Source organism: Cricetulus griseus, chromosome 5 (genome assembly GCF_003668045.3).
Source record: "Cricetulus griseus strain 17A/GY chromosome 5, alternate assembly CriGri-PICRH-1.0, whole genome shotgun sequence".
In the NCBI taxonomy this organism is placed as follows: domain Eukaryota; kingdom Metazoa; phylum Chordata; class Mammalia; order Rodentia; family Cricetidae; genus Cricetulus; species Cricetulus griseus.
The window spans coordinates 105,240,835-105,259,636 of record NC_048598.1 but is presented as its reverse complement, the minus strand read 5'-3'; the positions used below and the strand labels follow the sequence as shown (position 1 = coordinate 105,259,636).

The 18,802-nt window shown below is 43.9% G+C and overlaps 1 protein-coding gene across 8 annotated transcripts in view; it reads right to left on the bottom strand.

The window, feature by feature from the left end:
* The window catches only part of Ttc7b (tetratricopeptide repeat domain 7B), a 275,916-nt gene that overhangs the window by 213,811 nt on the left and 43,303 nt on the right, over positions 1 to 18,802 (bottom strand). For all 8 annotated transcript variants that reach the window (XM_035445975.1, XM_035445976.1, XM_035445977.1 and 5 more), the window contains one exon: positions 9,419 to 9,549. In XM_035445975.1, coding sequence (XP_035301866.1) covers positions 9,419 to 9,549 — 131 coding nt within the window. The remainder of the gene's footprint in view (positions 1 to 9,418; positions 9,550 to 18,802) is intronic.

The window sequence follows — 18,802 nt, the reverse complement described above, 5'->3', positions numbered from 1 at the left end:
TATCTATCTATATAGATGGATAGATGACAGGTAGATGATAGTTGGGTGCCCATTTTTTTTGTTGCTTTGGCTGATTTTGGTGATGAAGATTGAAACCAGGTCCTTGCTTGCTTTACCACCAAGCAGCACTCATTCCTAAGTGCAGAGGTGACAACTGTGGCTTTATAGTAAGTTCAGAGGGTAGGAATGTATGCAGGGTTAGGACATACAGGTCTTTCAACTTGATTCATCAATTTCAAGACTTGTTTTGGCTGTTCTGGGTCACCTGAAATTTCACAGATTTCTGAACCAGCTTGTTATTTTTGTTTTTCTTCTTCAAAAAAGTAGATATTACTGAATTGACTTTGTGGATCAGTGTCCAGAAAGCTATCATTTTAACAGATTGAGCACTTCAACTCATGAGCATGAGATATCTTTTCAAATACTGAGGATTCCCTTTCTATTTAACCCCCCTTTTTTTCTTTTAGCTCATGTGTTTTTGTTACATACATTCCTAAGGATTTTAATCTTTTGTATTAGTGGAATGCTCTAATTTTAATTTTAGAATTTCTTGTTAGTGTATAGAAACATGTGACTTTGTGTACTAATCTTTTCATCCTATAACAATGCTGAATTAGTTTATTAGTTCCAACAGATTTGTGTACATGGATTTTATGTGTATATAATTGCATCATCTGACAGGGAATTTCTTTTTCTTCTTTCTTTCTTTTTTTTTTTTTTTTCAAGACAGGCTTTGGAGCCTGTTCTGGCACTCGTTCTGTAGACCAGGCTAGCTTTGGAACTCACAGAGCTCCAGCTGCCTCTGCCTCCTGAGTGCTGGGATTAAAGGCGTGCACCACCAACGCCCAGCCCCTGACAGGGAATTTCTAATCTAGATGTCCTTTATTGCTTTTGCTGGCCTAAACACACTGGGAAGAATTCCTAGTAACATATCATACAGACGTAATTAAGAAATTAGTTTTCCTGTTTCTGATTTTAGGGGAATACATTCTATTCCTAGGCTGAGTAAGTTCCCACCCATTTCTAGACCGTTGGCCATCTTTTCTCATTAACCCTGGGAGGGTGTTGGGTTTATTCAAATGCTCTCTTTGAATCTGTTGAAATGATTACGGTTTCTTTATGCCACCATGCTTCATTCCATTAAGATGATAAACCATCTTCCTAAACTGTACATCTCTTAGTCATGGCATATAATCCTTCTTAGAGAAACTCCTCAACTTCCCACAGGTTAATCTTGATAAATGTATCATAAATTGGAAGATCATTTAATACCCCTAACGGGACATCACAACTTGGCCTAATCTCCCTTAAACATGGCTCTAAATACTTACAATAACCTACAGTTGGGCAAAACCTTCTAACTCAAATTTATTTTGTAATAAAGTACTGACTAGCTCATGTAATGTACCGAATGCCTGTACACAAAATATGCTGGCAATGTAGTATAGAGGGCACTTGGGTGTCATCTCTTCCTGGAGCTGATATTAATTTCACACTGGCCCAACACCGTTCTCTGGCTTTAAAGTGCTCTTCCCACACCAAAGTGCTCCTCATGCTGGCTGAGAGCCTGGGTCCTCTTGAGGTGTCAAGGTTCCTAAGGGTGTGTTCTGCAGCTTCTTCATTAGGGCACCCTGATGCTCAGATTGTAGGGTCCCCCCAAAACCACCATGGAGTCCAAACTCATCTGCAAAAGCAAAGAGGCTTTATTCAAGCTCGAGTTTGGACCCTCCATGTGTCCCATGCAGCAGTAAGACCAGAAAGTGCCAAACCTGGGTGGGGTAAGTTGTTTTTGTTTTTTTGGTTTTTGTTTTTAAATCATAATAGAGGTTGGGGTGAGGGGATTTCTAAGGTTCAGGACCCCTAATTGGCTGACATTTGTCTAAGGATGTTTTGATGAAAGGTGATGGGTATGATCTGGTCTAAGGGACACCTGATCTCTGGTGATTCTACCTACAATGGTTGGAACATTCACATTTTCTTTGAAATATTAGGTATTTTCCCTTTGGATGCTGATTGGTCTGTTACTGGGGTGATGCCTGGGTGGTCTTTCCTGGAACCAGGTACAGCCTGAAACTTAGGCCTACTCTTTGACCTGGCTTCCATTGAGCCTGTCATGGCAGCAATATAGCCAAGCTGTCCTGTGCTCCACACCAAGCTGCCAAATGTGGCCACCATGTGGCTGAAACCACCAAATTCTGCTGCTTTCAGGGGCTGGAACTTGCTCCCTCTTTCAATTACATCTGCATCAGCCTTCTGTTGTTGATTTTCTTCATTGCTTAAGCCAGTGGTTCTCAACCTTCCTAATGTGACCCTTTGATATGGTTCCCCATAAAATTACTTTTGTTGCTATTACATAATTGCAATTTTGCTATTGTTATGAACTGTAATGTAAGTATCTGAGCTTTCCAATGGTCTTAGACCATGCATGTGAAAGTATCATTTGACCTCTAAAGGAGTTGTGACCCACAGGTTGAGAACCACAGGCTTAAGCTTTTCTTTAATCCCTTTTTACAATTTGGAAGCTTAGCTGGATGAGGTCTTGCCCTGAGGTCACCACTCCCTTTATTCCATCTAGCATCAGGCTTTTCTTTAACCTTTTTATCTCCTTGAGCACTGGCCTTGGCTCCATTACACTTCCTGGCTCTCACTTTTCCCCCCAAACTGTACATTTTTAAAATTTCAATTATAGAGCTGCATAAGACTGACCACTAATAATCATAAGACATAGACCACAGTAGGCTGCCTTGAGATCTCCTCTGCCAAGGCCATTAATCTAAAGTCTTTTCAATTTAGCCTCAGACAGATTTTTTTTTTTTTTTTGGACAAGGGCAGAAAACAGCTACATTCTTCTCCAAGATATCACAAGAACAGTCTCTAGGCTACTTACTAGTATTCTCCTCTGAAACCTCTTGAGCCAGGCACCATAATCTACATTGCTCTCAGCACCACTGTCTTCCACACTTCTAGTAAATGTTCCATTAAGCACCACTTAAAGCATTCAACTGCTCTTCTAGTCCAAACTCTCAAAGTCTACACTCTGCCAACAAGCAGCATGATCAGACCTGTCACAGCAACACCCCATGCCCTGGTACCAAGTTCTGTCTTAGTGTTGTATTGCTATGAAGAGACACCATGACCACAGCAACTCTTATAAGGAAAAACATTTTATTGGGGCTTGCTTAGAGTTTCAGAGGTTTAGTCCATTCTCATCAAGACCAGGGATGGGGTGGAGTACATGGTGGCATGTAGGCAGACATGGTGCTGGAGCAGTAGCTGAGAGTTCTACACCTGGATCCACAGGCAGGCAGCAGGAAGACAGCCACCAGGATTAGAGTGGGCTCTTTGCAACTTCAAAATCCAACCTCAGTGGCCAACAAGGCCATAACTCCTAAGCCTTTCAAATAGTGCCACTCCCTGGTGACCAAATATTAAATCTATGCACTTATGAGGGCCATTCTCATTCAAACTACCACAAAAAGGCATTGAAATTTGCAACAAAAAATTTAATCATATCTACTATATGATACCCAAACCCTAATCTTAATTTGTGAATTCATTCTTTTTAAATATGGAAGAATAAAAAACTTTTGAAGTCTTAGATGGGGATTACTCCAACATTAAAGCTTTAATAATAATAAAACCCTGTGGATGGGGCTGGAGATATGGCTCAGGGGTTAAGAGCACTGACTGTTCTTCCAGAGGTTCTGAGTTCAATTCCCAGCAACCACATGGTGGCTCACAACCATCTGTAATGTGATCTGGTGCCCTCTTCTGGCATGCACTGTATACATGATAAATAAATAAATCTTAAAAAAAAAAACAAAACTCTGTGGTTAAAAGTATGCATTACTCTTGCAGAAGACCCAAGTTTGCTTCCCAGAGCCCATGTCTTACAGCTCACAACTTGCCTGTATCTTCAACTCCTCTTTTCTGGCCTCTATATGCATTGTACTCACATGTACAAACCCACACACAGATAAAAGACACATAATTAAAAACAAAAATAAATTAAAACAAAATACAATAGATACAACAAAAGATTACAGAGCAATACGAAGAACCAATGCATGCTGCAACACAAACAGATCTTGAGAACATTACGCTAAGTCAAAGAAGCCAGTCACTGTAGATTACATGTTACACAACGTCACACGAAATGTTCAGAACATGCACATTTACAGAAGCAGAAAGCTTAGCAAGAGTTCAGCACTGTGAGAACAGATGCCATGGGGAGTGACTCCTGGCAGGTACAAGGCTTCCTTTTAGATTGATGAAAATATCCTGGGATTAAATACTGGAGATGCTCATGGTTAACAAGAATGGTAAAAATATCCCCACTTCTGGGAATTCACCCCTAGGAAATAATAGTGTAAAGCAAGGGAGAAGCAGCCTGGAGGACATTTCCAAGTTAGACCCAATAATAAGTTATCACCTGAAATAATATACAACCATGAAATTGATGTAAAGTTAAATACTAAAGTAAAAATAAGGCTGATAGAAAATGCTTTACTGGCCAGGAGTTGTTGGCTCACACCTTTAATCTCAGCACTCAGGAGACAGAGGACAGGCAGATCTCTGAGTTCAAGGCCAACTTGGTCTACAGAGAGAGTTCCAGGAAAGCCAGGGATACACAGAGAAATCCTGTCTCAAAAAATCAAGAAAAGCAAGAAAATGCTTTACTGTTCTGAAGGCAAAGGCATTACAACAACACATGGAAGTGAACATAAGTGACTGTTTCCTTCTGGTTACTGGGCTTTTCTGGAGTTAAGAATGCTGTTGAGGGCAGGTCCAGGCAGTCAGATGTCAGGCTCAAAACCAGAGGTGCAAGAGTAACCAGTTCACCTCTGGATGTTTCCATAAGGAAGTGTTTGTGTACTGGCCTATGCTCTGAGCTGTAGTGAAATGATGGAAACCGAGCAGGCAGGACATTGTCTCTTGACTGTCTTGAATTTGAAAGCCACTTCAGTGGCCCTTGACTCAAGCCCTGCCTCTCTCAGCAGCAGCACCTAGCTTGAATCAGGACACACAGTGACCTTAATCTGATCCAGCTCTGGGCCACTCAAGTTCCCTCGCATGGCAGACATTGTAACTCTCAAGTCGTGACCTGAGGTCTCTGAGCAGCTAAATGAGAAGAAGGAATTTGGGCTGGGATCTGCAATAGTTGAGCACCTGGTGTTTCTTCTTGGAACTTTAGCACTAAAATGCCCATAAACAGTTATAGATGCCCTGCAGTTTAGCTTTAGCTTCTTTTCCAAAACTGGGTGTGAAGAAGTGAATGGTCAGCAGAAGGTAGAGTTCCACCCTGGCCCTGCTCCTGCTCTAGAATGCTACCACCAGCTGGCCAGGCGGTGTATGCAAAGCCCGGACACAGGATGATCTCATGTGCCAAAAGCAGGGCTCAGGTTATGACAGCAAGGATGAGATCATCTTTATCCATATCACTGCACCACCAGAAGTGCCTTACAGAGCAGAAACCTTTATTTACTGTTGGCATGCTGCCACTATCTGAATATAAACTAATCAAGGCTACCCTATGTCACTGTTAATGCTATTTGCTCCTATTTGATGAGTCTGATCAAATTATTTTACACACGGTATTTGCTGTATTTTATTCTCTTTCAGAAAACAAACTATCAGAGAACATCATTGGTCCATATCTCCTAACTTGACAAGGACAACCCTAAACAAACACTGAACACACAGTTTTCATTGACTCATCTCCCTTGACCCTGCCTCCACATTTGAGACCAACACCTAGCATGCTATCTGAAAGCCTTTGAAGTTAGACAACTCCAGGCTGGGCATTGGTGGCGCACGCCTTTAATGCCACTTTAATCTGCACTCGGGAGGCAGATCTCTGTGAGTTCGAGGTCAGCCTGGCCTACAGAGCAAGTGCCAGGATAGGCTCCAAAGCTACACAGAGAAACCCTGTCTCAAACGAATAAAAACAAAACAAAAACAATTAGACAACTCCAGTCCCACTAGTTCTGCTATGAAAACAGAAAAATGAATCACAAGAAATAAATGAACAGGTCAAGATCCATCTGGGTGTGAAGAACAATCCAGAACCCAGGAACAGGAAGAGCAGGCTTCATAACAGACAGGGTAATCCCATGACTCCAAAAGGATACTTCATAAACTTGTCCCCACATTCCTAACAAGACAACGTACTTGTAGTAGTCCAGACTTTCATCTAAACACCTGGATCTTTTAAGGGCTGTAGTGAACAGGATGCTAATATTTGTTGTGTGCTAACAATGCACTGAGAAATACTATATGGCGTTACCGAGGCTATTTATAGATGAGGTTCCTGAACACAGAGAGGCTAGGTGACATGCCTTACTGTTTTACAGCTAAGCAGAGTCTTGACCAGGATTCCAGTACCAGCTCCATTGTACTGCTCTGTTGCCTCTCCAGGCTTAAGCTAGCAGACTCAAGAGGAAGTGTCATTCACTGCCCCTCTGTACAGCTCCTACATGGGTAAACAAAAAGACCAGCTACAGGGGGATTCAGAGGATGGTGGAGCCTCAGATTAGGAGAAACATTGGCCACTACACTACAAAAGCCTCAAGAGTTCTCCCTAAACTTTATTTTTGTTAATGAATGAACTTAAGAGCCAATGTTCCTTAAAAAATGCCAATAAATCCTGGCAAACAGCAGCTTCCTCACCTCAGAGAGGCAGGAGGGCAGGAGAAGCCACTGTATGCTGCCTCTGGCCAGTGACTTCCTGGGACAGCTTGAAGATAAGACACTTTTTTGTCCCAGGCTTGCCAGGCTTTTAACCTTTCTGAGCCAATTCCTGTTTTCCCTCCAGTATAATTCTTTAACAGTTCAAAATCAACACATTTGAGTTTGAATTTTAAAAACAAATAAGGTCTATGAATCCCTGCACTTCCACGAAGTCCAGTTCCCCCAGTTTCTAGACTGTCCAACATAAAATGTCTTGCATATCTACTGCAGTCAAACAAAACAGGTGTTCGGCTCAGTCGGCCTCTCTCCTTGCTCAAGCCTGGGCAGATCCAAAGTTCCCATAAAGGGAAGATCAGAGCGAGAAAGAGCCATGCAGAAAGGCTGGGCTCTGATGGAGGCAGGAGACAGTGCTGTGGCTCTGGAAGCTGAGGTTCTCCAAGTCCAATACCTCGGAGTGCTTTCCACAAGTGAGGGTGTGTGGGGTGGGAGGCTAACAGTTCAACACGACCACACAGTGGCCTGGAGATGAACTGGGTGTCAGGAAAGAGCTGATTTCTAACTGGCCAAACTTGCTGGGTGTCCTGAGGGCCTTAATTTTCTTTTCAAAATCTAACTCCTATGATCCCTAAAACCAAAAGCAGAAGGAAGTGGTGAAGAGGGAAGAAGGGAAGTTTCTTTTGAATTCCATGACTTTGGATTTCCTTGATGTCCTGCTGAAGAACTCAGCAGTAACCAGGGAGTTATTACATTGCCACTTCCTGTATCACTGCACACACACGTGACAGATGAGTCCCTTTCTCCCTGTCAGGGAAGGGCAGCTCCAAAGTGGACAACTAGACAGTAAGCTGAGAAATACAGGTCTCTGAGTGTGGTCAGAAGCAGAGCTTAGCTAGGATGAACTGAGTTTTCCACGTGATGCCATGACAGGCTGGTGGGGGAGGAACACAGATTTCAAAATAAGCTGCATGACCATTTCCCTGACAATCAATGATGAAAACAACAACTGCAGAACCTTCCAATGGAACAGTATACTGGCCAGAGAGCCATATCAGCCTGATCTCCCCAACCCTGATCTTATAGTCATGGCTAGGTAGGCCCGGGTCAAATGATTCTCCACAGTTGCCACCCACTCCTCAGTTTCTGCTTTCCCTGCTCAGAGACAATTCTGACTCTCTCCACATCCACCAATACACTGTAAAATGATTTACATAAGAATCACTTCCTATCTGTACATGTGGGAAGGGGAGGAGGCTTAGGTAGTCCCTCTATGGCTGTGATCATGGAAAAACGAGGCTTAGAAATTCATGGGAAGCACACCTTCTGATCAATGTTCAAGTCTTACAAGGTTGGTTATCATGTCAAACAATCTCACAGGTGCATATCTGGACCCGAGAGGTTTGGTTAGACCCCAGGAAAGTGCTACAGAAGAAACTAGCGTTGTTGTCATTACAAATCAGTGACACCAAGAATCTAATATGCTCCAAATCTAGAGTAAGTGTCTTTATCCACATGACCTTATAGAGTTCTTGTAAGAACTTCATGAGGTAGGACAGTTTTTATGATAATTTTATAGATGGGAAAACCGAGGCTGAGCTGTGAAGGAGCTTAGTAAAGAACAGACTGGAAAGACAGGGATCCTTCTGAACAGGCAAGATGCCCTCCTGTCCTGGGCCCCATCCCTGATTGCATCCCTGACACCATCCCTGACCCCATCCTTGACCCCATCCCTGGCCCATCCCTGACTTCAGTCCCTGATCCCATTCCTGACCCCATCCTTGACCCCATCCCTGGCCCCATCCTTGACCTCATCCCTGACCCCATCCTTGACCCCTTCCCTGACCCCATCCTTGATCCCTTCCCTGACCCCATCCTTGACCCCTTCCCTGACCCCATCCTTGACCCCATTCCTGACCCCATCCTTGACCCCATCCTGACCCCATTCCTGACCCCATCCCTGGCCCCATCCTTGACCCCATCCCTGGCCCCATCCTTGACCCCTTCCCTGACCCCATCCTTGACCCCATCCCTGGCCCCATCCTTGACCCCATCCTTGACCCCATCCCTAGCCCCATCCTTGACTCCATCCCTGGCCTCATCCTTGGCCCCATCCCTGGCCCCATCCCTGACTTCAGTCCCTGACCCCATCCCTGACCCCTTCCCTACCCTCCCTGGCCCCATCCCTGACCCCATCCCTACCCTCCCTGGCCCCATTCCTGACCCCATCCAGCCTCCAGCCTCCTCTGCTCACTCAGTCTCTGCTTGTCAGTTGCCATTTTTCCTTCCCCTGCCATAGAGGAAACACTTGACTGCTAGGACTTCCCAGACAGTCTCAGGAAGCAGTCTCTGCTCCAAACAGAGTAGTTAAGTCCCTGGCAGGCTTATGCCATGCTATCAATGTAAAGCTGCTCAAACTCCAGCTGAATACCTACTGGTGGGAAGGGCATGCAAAGGTGTACGAATCTCAATCCAGAAAAACAAGAGTGATTGTCCAATTTCAGAGGTATGGACAGCCCATCCTGTTGTATCTGCAATACACCCCCACCCACTTATTTTCATAGATACCACACCTATGACCATTTTCTCTATAACATTCAGGAATGCAAGCAGAACTTGTAGCCAGAGGCAGACAAGTCAAAGGTGTTCCAGAGGTAGGCTACAATTGTACACACTTGGATTTGGGAGTGGAGTCAAGGGGAGGAACTAGCTGGAATAAACACATGGTTCTTACCCTTTCTATCTCCTGGAGGTACAAGAGTGCGATGTCCCCAGCTTTCTCATAGCAGGTGATGACATCCTGTTCCCGGTCCACATGGAGATTACTGGTAGAGGACGAAACAGGCAGCTTCTCTAAACAAAGTCCTAAGAGCAAAGCAAACACACAGAAACTGGATCAGGTGGTTTTCGTGGGACTCAATTTTAGGTATCGCTCTAGGGGGCCAGAAAATGGTTTGTGCCATAAGAGGCTATGGGAGAAGTAGATCCTCCAGCCTGTCCTCCATTTTTTGAGTCAGGGTCTCACTATGTAGTACTGGCTGGTCTAGAACTCCCTAAGTAGACCAAGATGGCCTCGAACTGGCAAAAATTCACTTGCCTCTCTCCCTCTGCTACTTAATTAAAGACATGTGACACCACACCCTGATTGTCCTCTCTTAAGGACAAGCAGAGCATCAGAGTGAAGCCCCAGAAGGCATACTTACAGCTGCAGAAGAGGCTACTCACAACGCACAGCCGTCTGCTTCAGCTTGATTCAGTTTGAACTATGAGGGCCCTTTACCGTGAGCCCTTCCAGTGCTGAAGAGTATGGTGTCATTGATATGTCAGCCTGCCCACACATTTTGGGTGTCTGCAGGGTGTTTCTGATAGGGTTTACACTTGGGTTGGTAAGCTGAGTTAAGTGGGCAGGCCTCCTCTAGTCACCTGGATGGAACAGCACAACAGCTAAGAGAGAAAAGCATGGCCTTTCCTGGCTGAACAGCGGCACTGGCTCCTCTTGGCCTGGGGCCTGCTGGCTCTCAGACTGAAACCCATGCTTCTGGGTCTTCGAGTTCCCAGGACTTCAGACTGGACTGGAAGTACACCAGCAGCTCCCCTGGGGTTACAGCAGTCAACTAAAGGACTTACCTCCTACTCACCCTGTCCCAGGAGGTTCCTGACTAATACAAAGACTCCCTCAACGATGCCCAAAGCTCTTCCACAATTTTTAAAAATAAGCAAAACTGGCAGTTGTTGCTTCAATCTTAAGTGTCCCCAGATGCCTTTATGTTAAAGGCATGACCCCAGAGTGGTGCTCCTGGGAAGATGAGGGTCCATTAAGAAATGGCAGCTTGTGGGAAGTCTCTGGGTCACTGGGGCATACATTGGAATAAGTTTTCAATGCTCTGAGGGAGCGGTACCCAGAAACTAGGGAAACCTTTTCACATTCAGACTAACGCTCAGGCCCAAGAGTTTAGGAATAATTAGAATACATGGATCGTTTCTCAGTTCTGGGCTAAAAGAAAACCCACAACATTGTCAGGAGCCATTTTTCTCATAGAAACAACTCTTTACCAGGGTAGAGTCCGAAAATGATAGTAAAAAGCATTCAAGGCTCAAAAAATGCAACGTGAGGAAGAGCAGACATTTCTTGACCCCAGTGCCCACCAACCTTCAACTGGCCTAGAGAAATTACACTCAGTTTTAAGCACTGAAAGTATCATAATTTGTGGTGATTTGAATAGGAATGACCCCACAGACTCATGTGTTTGAATGCTTGTCCCATAGGGAGTGGCACTATTAGGAGGTGTGGTCTTGTTGGAGGAACTGTGGCCTTGCTGGAGGAAGGGCTTTGAGGCCTCCTATGCTCCAGGTATGCCCAGTGTGGCAGTCTCTCCCTGCTGCCTGTAGATCCAGATGCTGAACTCTCAGCTCCTTCTCCAGCACCATGTCTGCTTGCACGATGCCATATTTCTTGTTGTGCTGATTATGGACTAAACCTCTGAACAGCAAGCCAGACCCAATTAAATGTTTATAGGAGTTGCTATGGTCATGGTGTCTCTCCATAGCAACAAAAACTTGCTTTCTGCTTAGATGTAGCCAGTTCCCAGTTCTGCCCTCAGCTTTAGACCGTCACCAATCTATTATCTCCACAGTTTACTCCTCCACAGAGCTGAGCGTCCTGTCTGTCTCCACAGAGCTGAGGGTCCTGACTTCACAGAGCTGAAGGTCCTGTCTGTCTCCACAGAGCTGAGGATTCTGTCTGTCTCCACAGAGCTGAGGGTCCTGTCTGTCTCCACAGAGCTGAGGGTCCTGTCTGTCTCCACAGAGCTGAGGGTCCTGTCTGTCTCCACAGAGCTGAGGGTCCTGTCTGTCTCCACAGAGCTGAGGGTCCTGACTTCACAGAGCTGAAGGTCCTGTCTGTCTCCACAGAGCTGAGGATTCTGTCTGTCTCCACAGAGCTGAGGGTCCTGTCTGTCTCCATAAAGCTGAGGGTCCTGTCTGTCTCCATAGAGCTGAGGATTCTGTCTCTGAAGATCTACTGTCTGACTTTTAAACAGCATTCCCCCAGAGGGCAGGAAGAGGCATCTCACTGTGTTTAGAGTCATATTTCCATGACCACCGACTCTAATCATCCACTTGTTCGTGTGCCTACTTGTTATCTACACATCTTTAGTCAAGCATCTGTTAAAATGTTTACCTTGCTAACGGGATTGCTAATTTTCCTACTGACTTGACAGTTTTTATATAATCTAGATACAAATGTTAGATTTGTGATGTGGAAATATTTCCATTCTATGAATTCTTCTTCTTTTTTTTTTTAACAGTTTTTAAGAGGACACTTGCCCTGGGGGGCTAGAGATCAACCACGAGCCACCCAGCACCATGAGGCCCAGACACAAGGAGGACATTTTTTAAAAAGCAGAAATAAACTTTTGATGAAATCCAATGTATCCATGTATCCATGTTTTCTTTAATAGGGCTGAGTTTGAGCTAACAAGGCTTTGCACTGCATGATCCTCTAGAATTGGAATGTAGGAGTGTGATCCATACTACCATCATTTTTACACACACTGCAAGGTATAGACTGAACTGACCTTTTTGCAAATAGACCTCCAGCTTTCTAATTTCCCATAGCTGAACATTTTCCTGATGAAATGCACTTTTCTGGAAAATCATATGGGCACCACCAATGGGTGCATTTCCTGACTGTCTTCTGTTACAGTGATCTGTCTATGCTCACACCAATGTCTGGTGAGCACCCTCACAGTTATCTGTCTATGCTCAAACCAATGTTTGGTGAGCATACTCACTGTTGGGAGAACTGAAAGCTGCTGGCAGGACTCTGGAGGGAGAGGACAACTCCAAGTTGAAGTCTGTTCTGAATTCTTTCCTCCATGCCTTTTACCTCTATTGATTTTAGTCTGTGTCTCTTTGTGTAATACACAGTAAACATGAATGAATTTTCTGAAGTGTGAGCATTTTCCTGCAATCAGTGGCATAAAGATAGTCACGAGGAACACTGACAGGCATTAGAGAACATAGTTGAATTCTTCTAACTTTGTCACAATGTGTTTCTGACCTAGAATACAGTCAATCTTGTAAGTCTTGCTAGAAGAGAATGTGTATTCTATTGTAACGTGGAATGCCACACAAAGGTCGGTGGGATCAAGTCAACACACTGTGTTCCTGGGCTTCTCTCTATAATTTATTAGTCTGTTATCTTGCTCTCCATTTATTGAAACAGGGTACTGAGTCATTGCATAACTGTGCATCTGCCCATTTCTCTGTGAAATCAGCTGTTCTTCATGTATTTTAAAGCTTGTCTGCTGGCTATATAAACTCTAGAATTGTTATTAGATCCCTTAATAGATTGTCTTCTTTGTTTCAACAGCACCTTTGTTGATTTTAACCCTTCCTTCCTTATTTTCCATTCTGAGGATCTTTCAGTTTTAGTGTTTGGAACGTTTACATTTAACCAAACAAGTTGACACACACCCATGATCCCAGTATTCTTGAGGCTGAGGACCATGCATTTGAGGCCAGCCTGGGTGACACAGTGAGATTCTATCTCAAAAAACAAACAAATCCCCACAGTGACATTTACTGAAATTTGTGTTTGTCCTATGTGCCTGTGTTCTGTTTCTTCCCCCTCTTTTTCTGCTCTCTATTTGGCTAGCATTATTTATCTCACTTGTTAACTTGTCTGTTGCTTTTGGTTTCTGTCTGTTATGATCTGTTTCAAATGACTTTACATGCTGTGAACAACCTTTATCACTGGATGATTTATTTCATCTGTCCTCTTATAGCTAGCATTTGTATTAAGTAGTCAGTTACATATTCAAGAATCTTACTTTCTATTTTCAACAATATAGTTGGGCTCTTCTGTGCTAAACATTCATTGTGTTGATTCACATTTCCTTCCTTTTTTCTTCTGCCCAAAGCAATTCCTTCAATATATTTGGTGGGATGGCCCTACTACTACCTAGCTGCAGTATGCCTGGGAGATGCTGCATTTGACCTGCATCTTTGGAGCTGTTTCACTAGGAAGGGAACTCAAGATTGGTGCTTTGCTTCCCCCTCAATCCTCCTCTAAAGATGTTGCTTCACTCAACCCCCCCCCAACATGTTTCCTGAAGAGAATCCCATTTCTCACCCTAATGTCTGCTCATTTATATGGGTCTCTTTTTCTGGCTTTATCATTGGGTGTGAGCAGTTTGAATTATGAAGTACTTGAGCTTCACTGAGCTCCTAGAACTGAGTGTTTACAGTTTCGTAAAAACTAGAAAAGTGTTTAGCCATTATTTCTTCAGAAATGTTTATGTTGGCGGTGGAGATGGTTCAGTGGATAAAATACTTGCCATGATTCCGAGTTCAGATGCCCAGAACAGAAGTGTGGTAGCACTTCCTGAAATCCCAGCACTCAGATAGTGAGACAGGAGGCAGAGACAGGAGAACCCCCAAAGGCTTGTGGTCCAGCTCATGGTGTATGCAGAGGGAAAACAAGAGACTGAGCCTCATGCAAGAGGAGAGGCAAGAACCCACAAGCAGGTTGCCTCAAACTTCTACGTGTGTCCTGTAGTAGACACATGACCGCACCCACACATATGACAATATACAGATCACTTACACACAAAGATAAAAACGAAATTCTTATGTTCCCCATTTCCTTTCCTAGGTGACTTTAATTACAGATGTATCAAGTCACCTAAAATTGTCATATGGTTGTTATATTCTAGTTTGATCCCTATGCTGTGAAAAAAAGCACCCTGACCAAAAGTAACTTACGACAAGAAAGTGTTTATGTGGCCTGCAAAGCAATTATTGGCCTATACCTTCATGCCACAGTCCATCACTGAGGGGAGTCAGGGCAGGAACTCAGGCAGGAACTTGAAGTGAAAGCATGGAGGAATGCTGCTTGTTTGTTTGCTCTATGCTTACTTAGATTTCTTATATGGCCCAGGACCACCTGCCAGGGAATGGTGCCACCCACAGTGGGCTGGGCCCTTCTCTATCAATTAACAAACAAGACAACCCCCATAGACTGCCCACACTCAATTGCCTACCCTCTTAGGTGACTATAGGCTGTGTCAAATCAACAATTAAGACTAAGTAGGACTACACTCTATATTCTTTCCACTTAAAAATTTTTCCCTGTTCAGTTTTACATGTTTTTTTTAATTGCTTTGTTCTCAAATTTCCTAATCTTTTCTTTTGCAATATCTACTCTGCATAAATCAATCCACTGAGCTGGGTGGTGGTAGTGCACACCTTTAATTCCAGCACTTGGAAGGCAGAGGCAGGTGGATCTCTGAATCTGAGGACAGCCTGGTCTACAGAGTGAGTTCCAGGACAGCCAGGGATACATAGAGAAACGCTGTCTCAAAAAACAAAACAAGCAAGCAAGCAAGCAAGCAAACAAACAAAAAACAAAATAAAACAAAGTAAGAAAAAGAAAAAAAAAGAATTTATTTCATTGTCTGCTCTGTTCTTGGATAAGAACCAACCAAACAACATAAGAGCTAAAACCAGTAGTTTAATACAAGGAAAACTAATCCCCCAGAATATGTTAAAAAGTCAAGAAAAAATTGGCTCCACTGTTTGACACTGTGTTCTTGCAGGCTGGTCTCTGACCACTAATGCCCATGGCAATGACCAAGTAGTCAGAGACATGCCAAGGCCCCTGAATCAAAGAAACACCAAATCTGGTCGGTACAACTTGATTATCCTTGTATTTTACTAGGTTCCAAAAAGCCAAAGCCAGTCCTCTGGGTCTACAAGCAATAGTCACACATGGCTAATAAGGGTATTTAAGCCAGTCCACAACCTACAAGCCACTGCACAGGAGGCGAAGTGCTTTGGGTGGGATCATGATCCAGATAGTGAGTTTGTAACATTTAAGTTCTGGGTTGCATGAGTCCACAGTAACGAGTTTCCTGTGGCCTTGCGGAAGGCCCTCATGGTGTCCCCTAACAGCCACATCAATACCTTCCAAGGATGGTGCTCCAGTGATCTAATCATTTTCCCACTAGCTCCTATATCTAGAGGTTCCATTATCGAGTAACGTTAGCACCCTAGGAACCAGCACACAAACCTTTTGAGGGACACACTCAAGCCACAGCCAAGCCATAACAAAATGCTATTTGACATCCAAGACCAGGTTTAAAGCATTAGTAATACATATAGCTGACCACATTGCTATGTTTCAAAAAAAAATGCAGGATACCCACCCACCCCGTCTATGGTCTATCTCCTGGCTATCGGATGAAGTTTCTACAGAGGGATTAGCATCTACAGGTCCTTCTGTGAAGGCTAATACATTTCCCATGAATGAATAGTGATCAAATCATTTGGATTGTACACCCTTAAAGCTCTTCCACACACATTGGCTATTTACTAACATTCAGTAGGTACTATCTGCCCAAACCTAAAGATATGGAGAAGGAAAGAGTCTCTGAGAAGTTAAGTGACCTGCCCAAGTGCTGGGGAGGAGTCAGACGTGGACACTGCAAGACAGCCCAAGTGCTGTGGAAGAAGCCCTGAGCTGGGTGTCATGCCCTTCCCAGGCTGGCCAGGGTGCAGTGTTGAAAGCTGATGTAATACTAGGGGGCAGAAGACTAGGGCAAGGCCACTACTGGACGGGGTGCGGACGGGGTGCTAGACAGCTAAGAATCAGGCTAAGAGCCCTCCACAACTTGTCAAGCTTCTGTATTGTCCTATTTAGGTGGGACTACAGAATTCTTCCATGTCTGGCTATATTTGAGAGCCCCTGGCCTTCTCTGGGTATAAGACTGTCCCATATTAATCAAGGTTTATTTAGCTAGGTATTTTTCAGCACCTCAAACTATGCTTGGTGTTTGATGTGCAGTTTCTGATCTCCACAGCTACCCTACAAGGAAAGTGCTCACAGATCTTGTAGATATGACTGGATTTAGGACTCCACAGCTAACAAACAATAAAGCCATCATGCTTTGACTCTTGTTCCCTCTAACTACAAAGCCCTCTGGCAATATCTTTTACTGAGCAGCTAACAGCAGTGAATTCAGTGCCCACTCCCAGCAAGGCAATAAAACTGAGTTTCAAGTTGAATCTCATAAATCAAAGTCCAGTGCAGATTTTTCTCTTCCACCAGGATTTGCTCCACCTTGGACAATCCCAGGACCACCAAACCTCCCAGTCTTTGTCTGTGGTATGAACTTCTGAGACACTAACTTGTGCTACAGGCTGAACAGCCATGAACAGGATAACGATGTCTTGCAGTTAAAGCTGTAAATGTAACAGAGGACCTGTGGGTCACAGCACCAGCCATTCTTTCCTCGTTTATCTTAACCACAGCTCCGGAACTCAGACACAGGAAAAGACACATCCTGGGGCCGCTGTAACCGGACCGTGGGGAGTTCTGGCCCTGGGCTTTGTAACTGGACATACTAAACTTGGTATGCTTCACATCTCTGATAAGCCAGCACCATGGTGCAGGCTTTAAAGGCTGTAAGACAATGGTCGGGATCTCAATTTCCAAAGCTGAAAGGAAACCCAGGAAGAGCCCATGACTCACAGTGCAAAGCCATAGTGAAGGCAGCTCGCCCGGGGTGGCTGGACTTGTGTTCTTTCCTCTAGAGGCTCTGGGTTCCCACAGGTGCCAGGTGTGCTATGATCTATGGGAGGATGAGGTGTGCAGAGCACGGAGAGGGACATGACTATGGAAAACACCCCTGCTGGAAGCTGTCACAGGTCTCTCGGGAGGTCTCTGTCAACCCACAGCTTCTGTGAGTTTAAGTGGCTTCTGGCTAGAAGCCATGGCCTGCCCCTTTTGGGAACCACCAAGAATTATTTTCCTTCTAGGCTCAGTATATCCTTCTTAGAAGTTAAATACATGTCTGCACACAGAGACGCACAGACATGAAGCCAGTCCTGGATTCGACATTTACCTGCTAGAGCAAACATTCTTTCAGTGATGTCTCTTCTCACTCTATAATTCTATAAGCAACTGAGATGCTAATTCAACCTGAAGTACTTACTCATTCGTGATCTGAATTTATGCTCTTTAAGTGTGCATTTAATAACTATATATGAACATGTATTTAACATGCAACAATAACAGGTGTTAACTGCCACTTGCTAGTTATCTGAGAATTCCATGACAGAGGGACTGGGCCTTGAGCTGGCAAATAACTCACCTCCCCCAAGATGATACAAAAGGCAGAGCTGGGGTCTGGCCAGACAGTGTGAATCCACAGCTGTAGTAATGTCTCTGCTGTATGAGTTTCTATGCATTAACTGATAGCTAGAATGGCCAAGCATGTGGGGGTTGTAGAGCAGGGCTCTATATATAAGATTGCTAAATGAGAGTCAGAGAAAGGCAAATCTCTGTGTTTGAGGCCAGTCTGGTCTACAGATAGAGTTCTAACACAGCCGGGCTACATAGAGAAACCCTATCTCAAAAAAAAAAAAAAAAAAAAAAAAGCTAAATGATGAAAACAGTGCCTGGCACATGGTAAGTCCTCAAAAATAAATAAGTGAATAAATAACACAGATGTATATTACTTGTATCACTATTGACTATTGCCTTAGTGTAACAGTAGATGGAGAGACTCCAGGTGGGGGAATTATATCCATTTGCTCTGATGTTTATCAATGTTTAAACAACAGCTTGACTGAGATACTGTTCAAATATTATAAAATGTATTATAGCATCTAACTTAGTGGAACATCACCAGCTAATTCCAGAACATTTTCATCACCCCAAAAGGAAGACCCCATGAGAAGTTCCTTCCCAGGTCCCTTCTCTCGGACCCTGAGACCACTCACTCACTTTCTGCCTCTACAGATTTGTTTTTTCTAGGCAACTCATAAAAATGGAATCATATGGGATTGATCTTTTGTGTCTGGCTAGATTTATGAAAAATATCTTCAAGCTTCACAGTTATTTAGCAAGTATTACAGTTTTATTACTTTTTAAATTGAGGTGAAATCCACAAACATAAGATTAACCATTTACAAGCTGCATTTGGTACAACATTGAATGACTACTATTATTTATTTTTAAAACCTCACTCCTTTTGATTGCCAAATAATATCCCACTGTATCAAAGTGCTTCATTTTCTTTATCCATTCACAGATCGCTGAATTTTGTGTCCC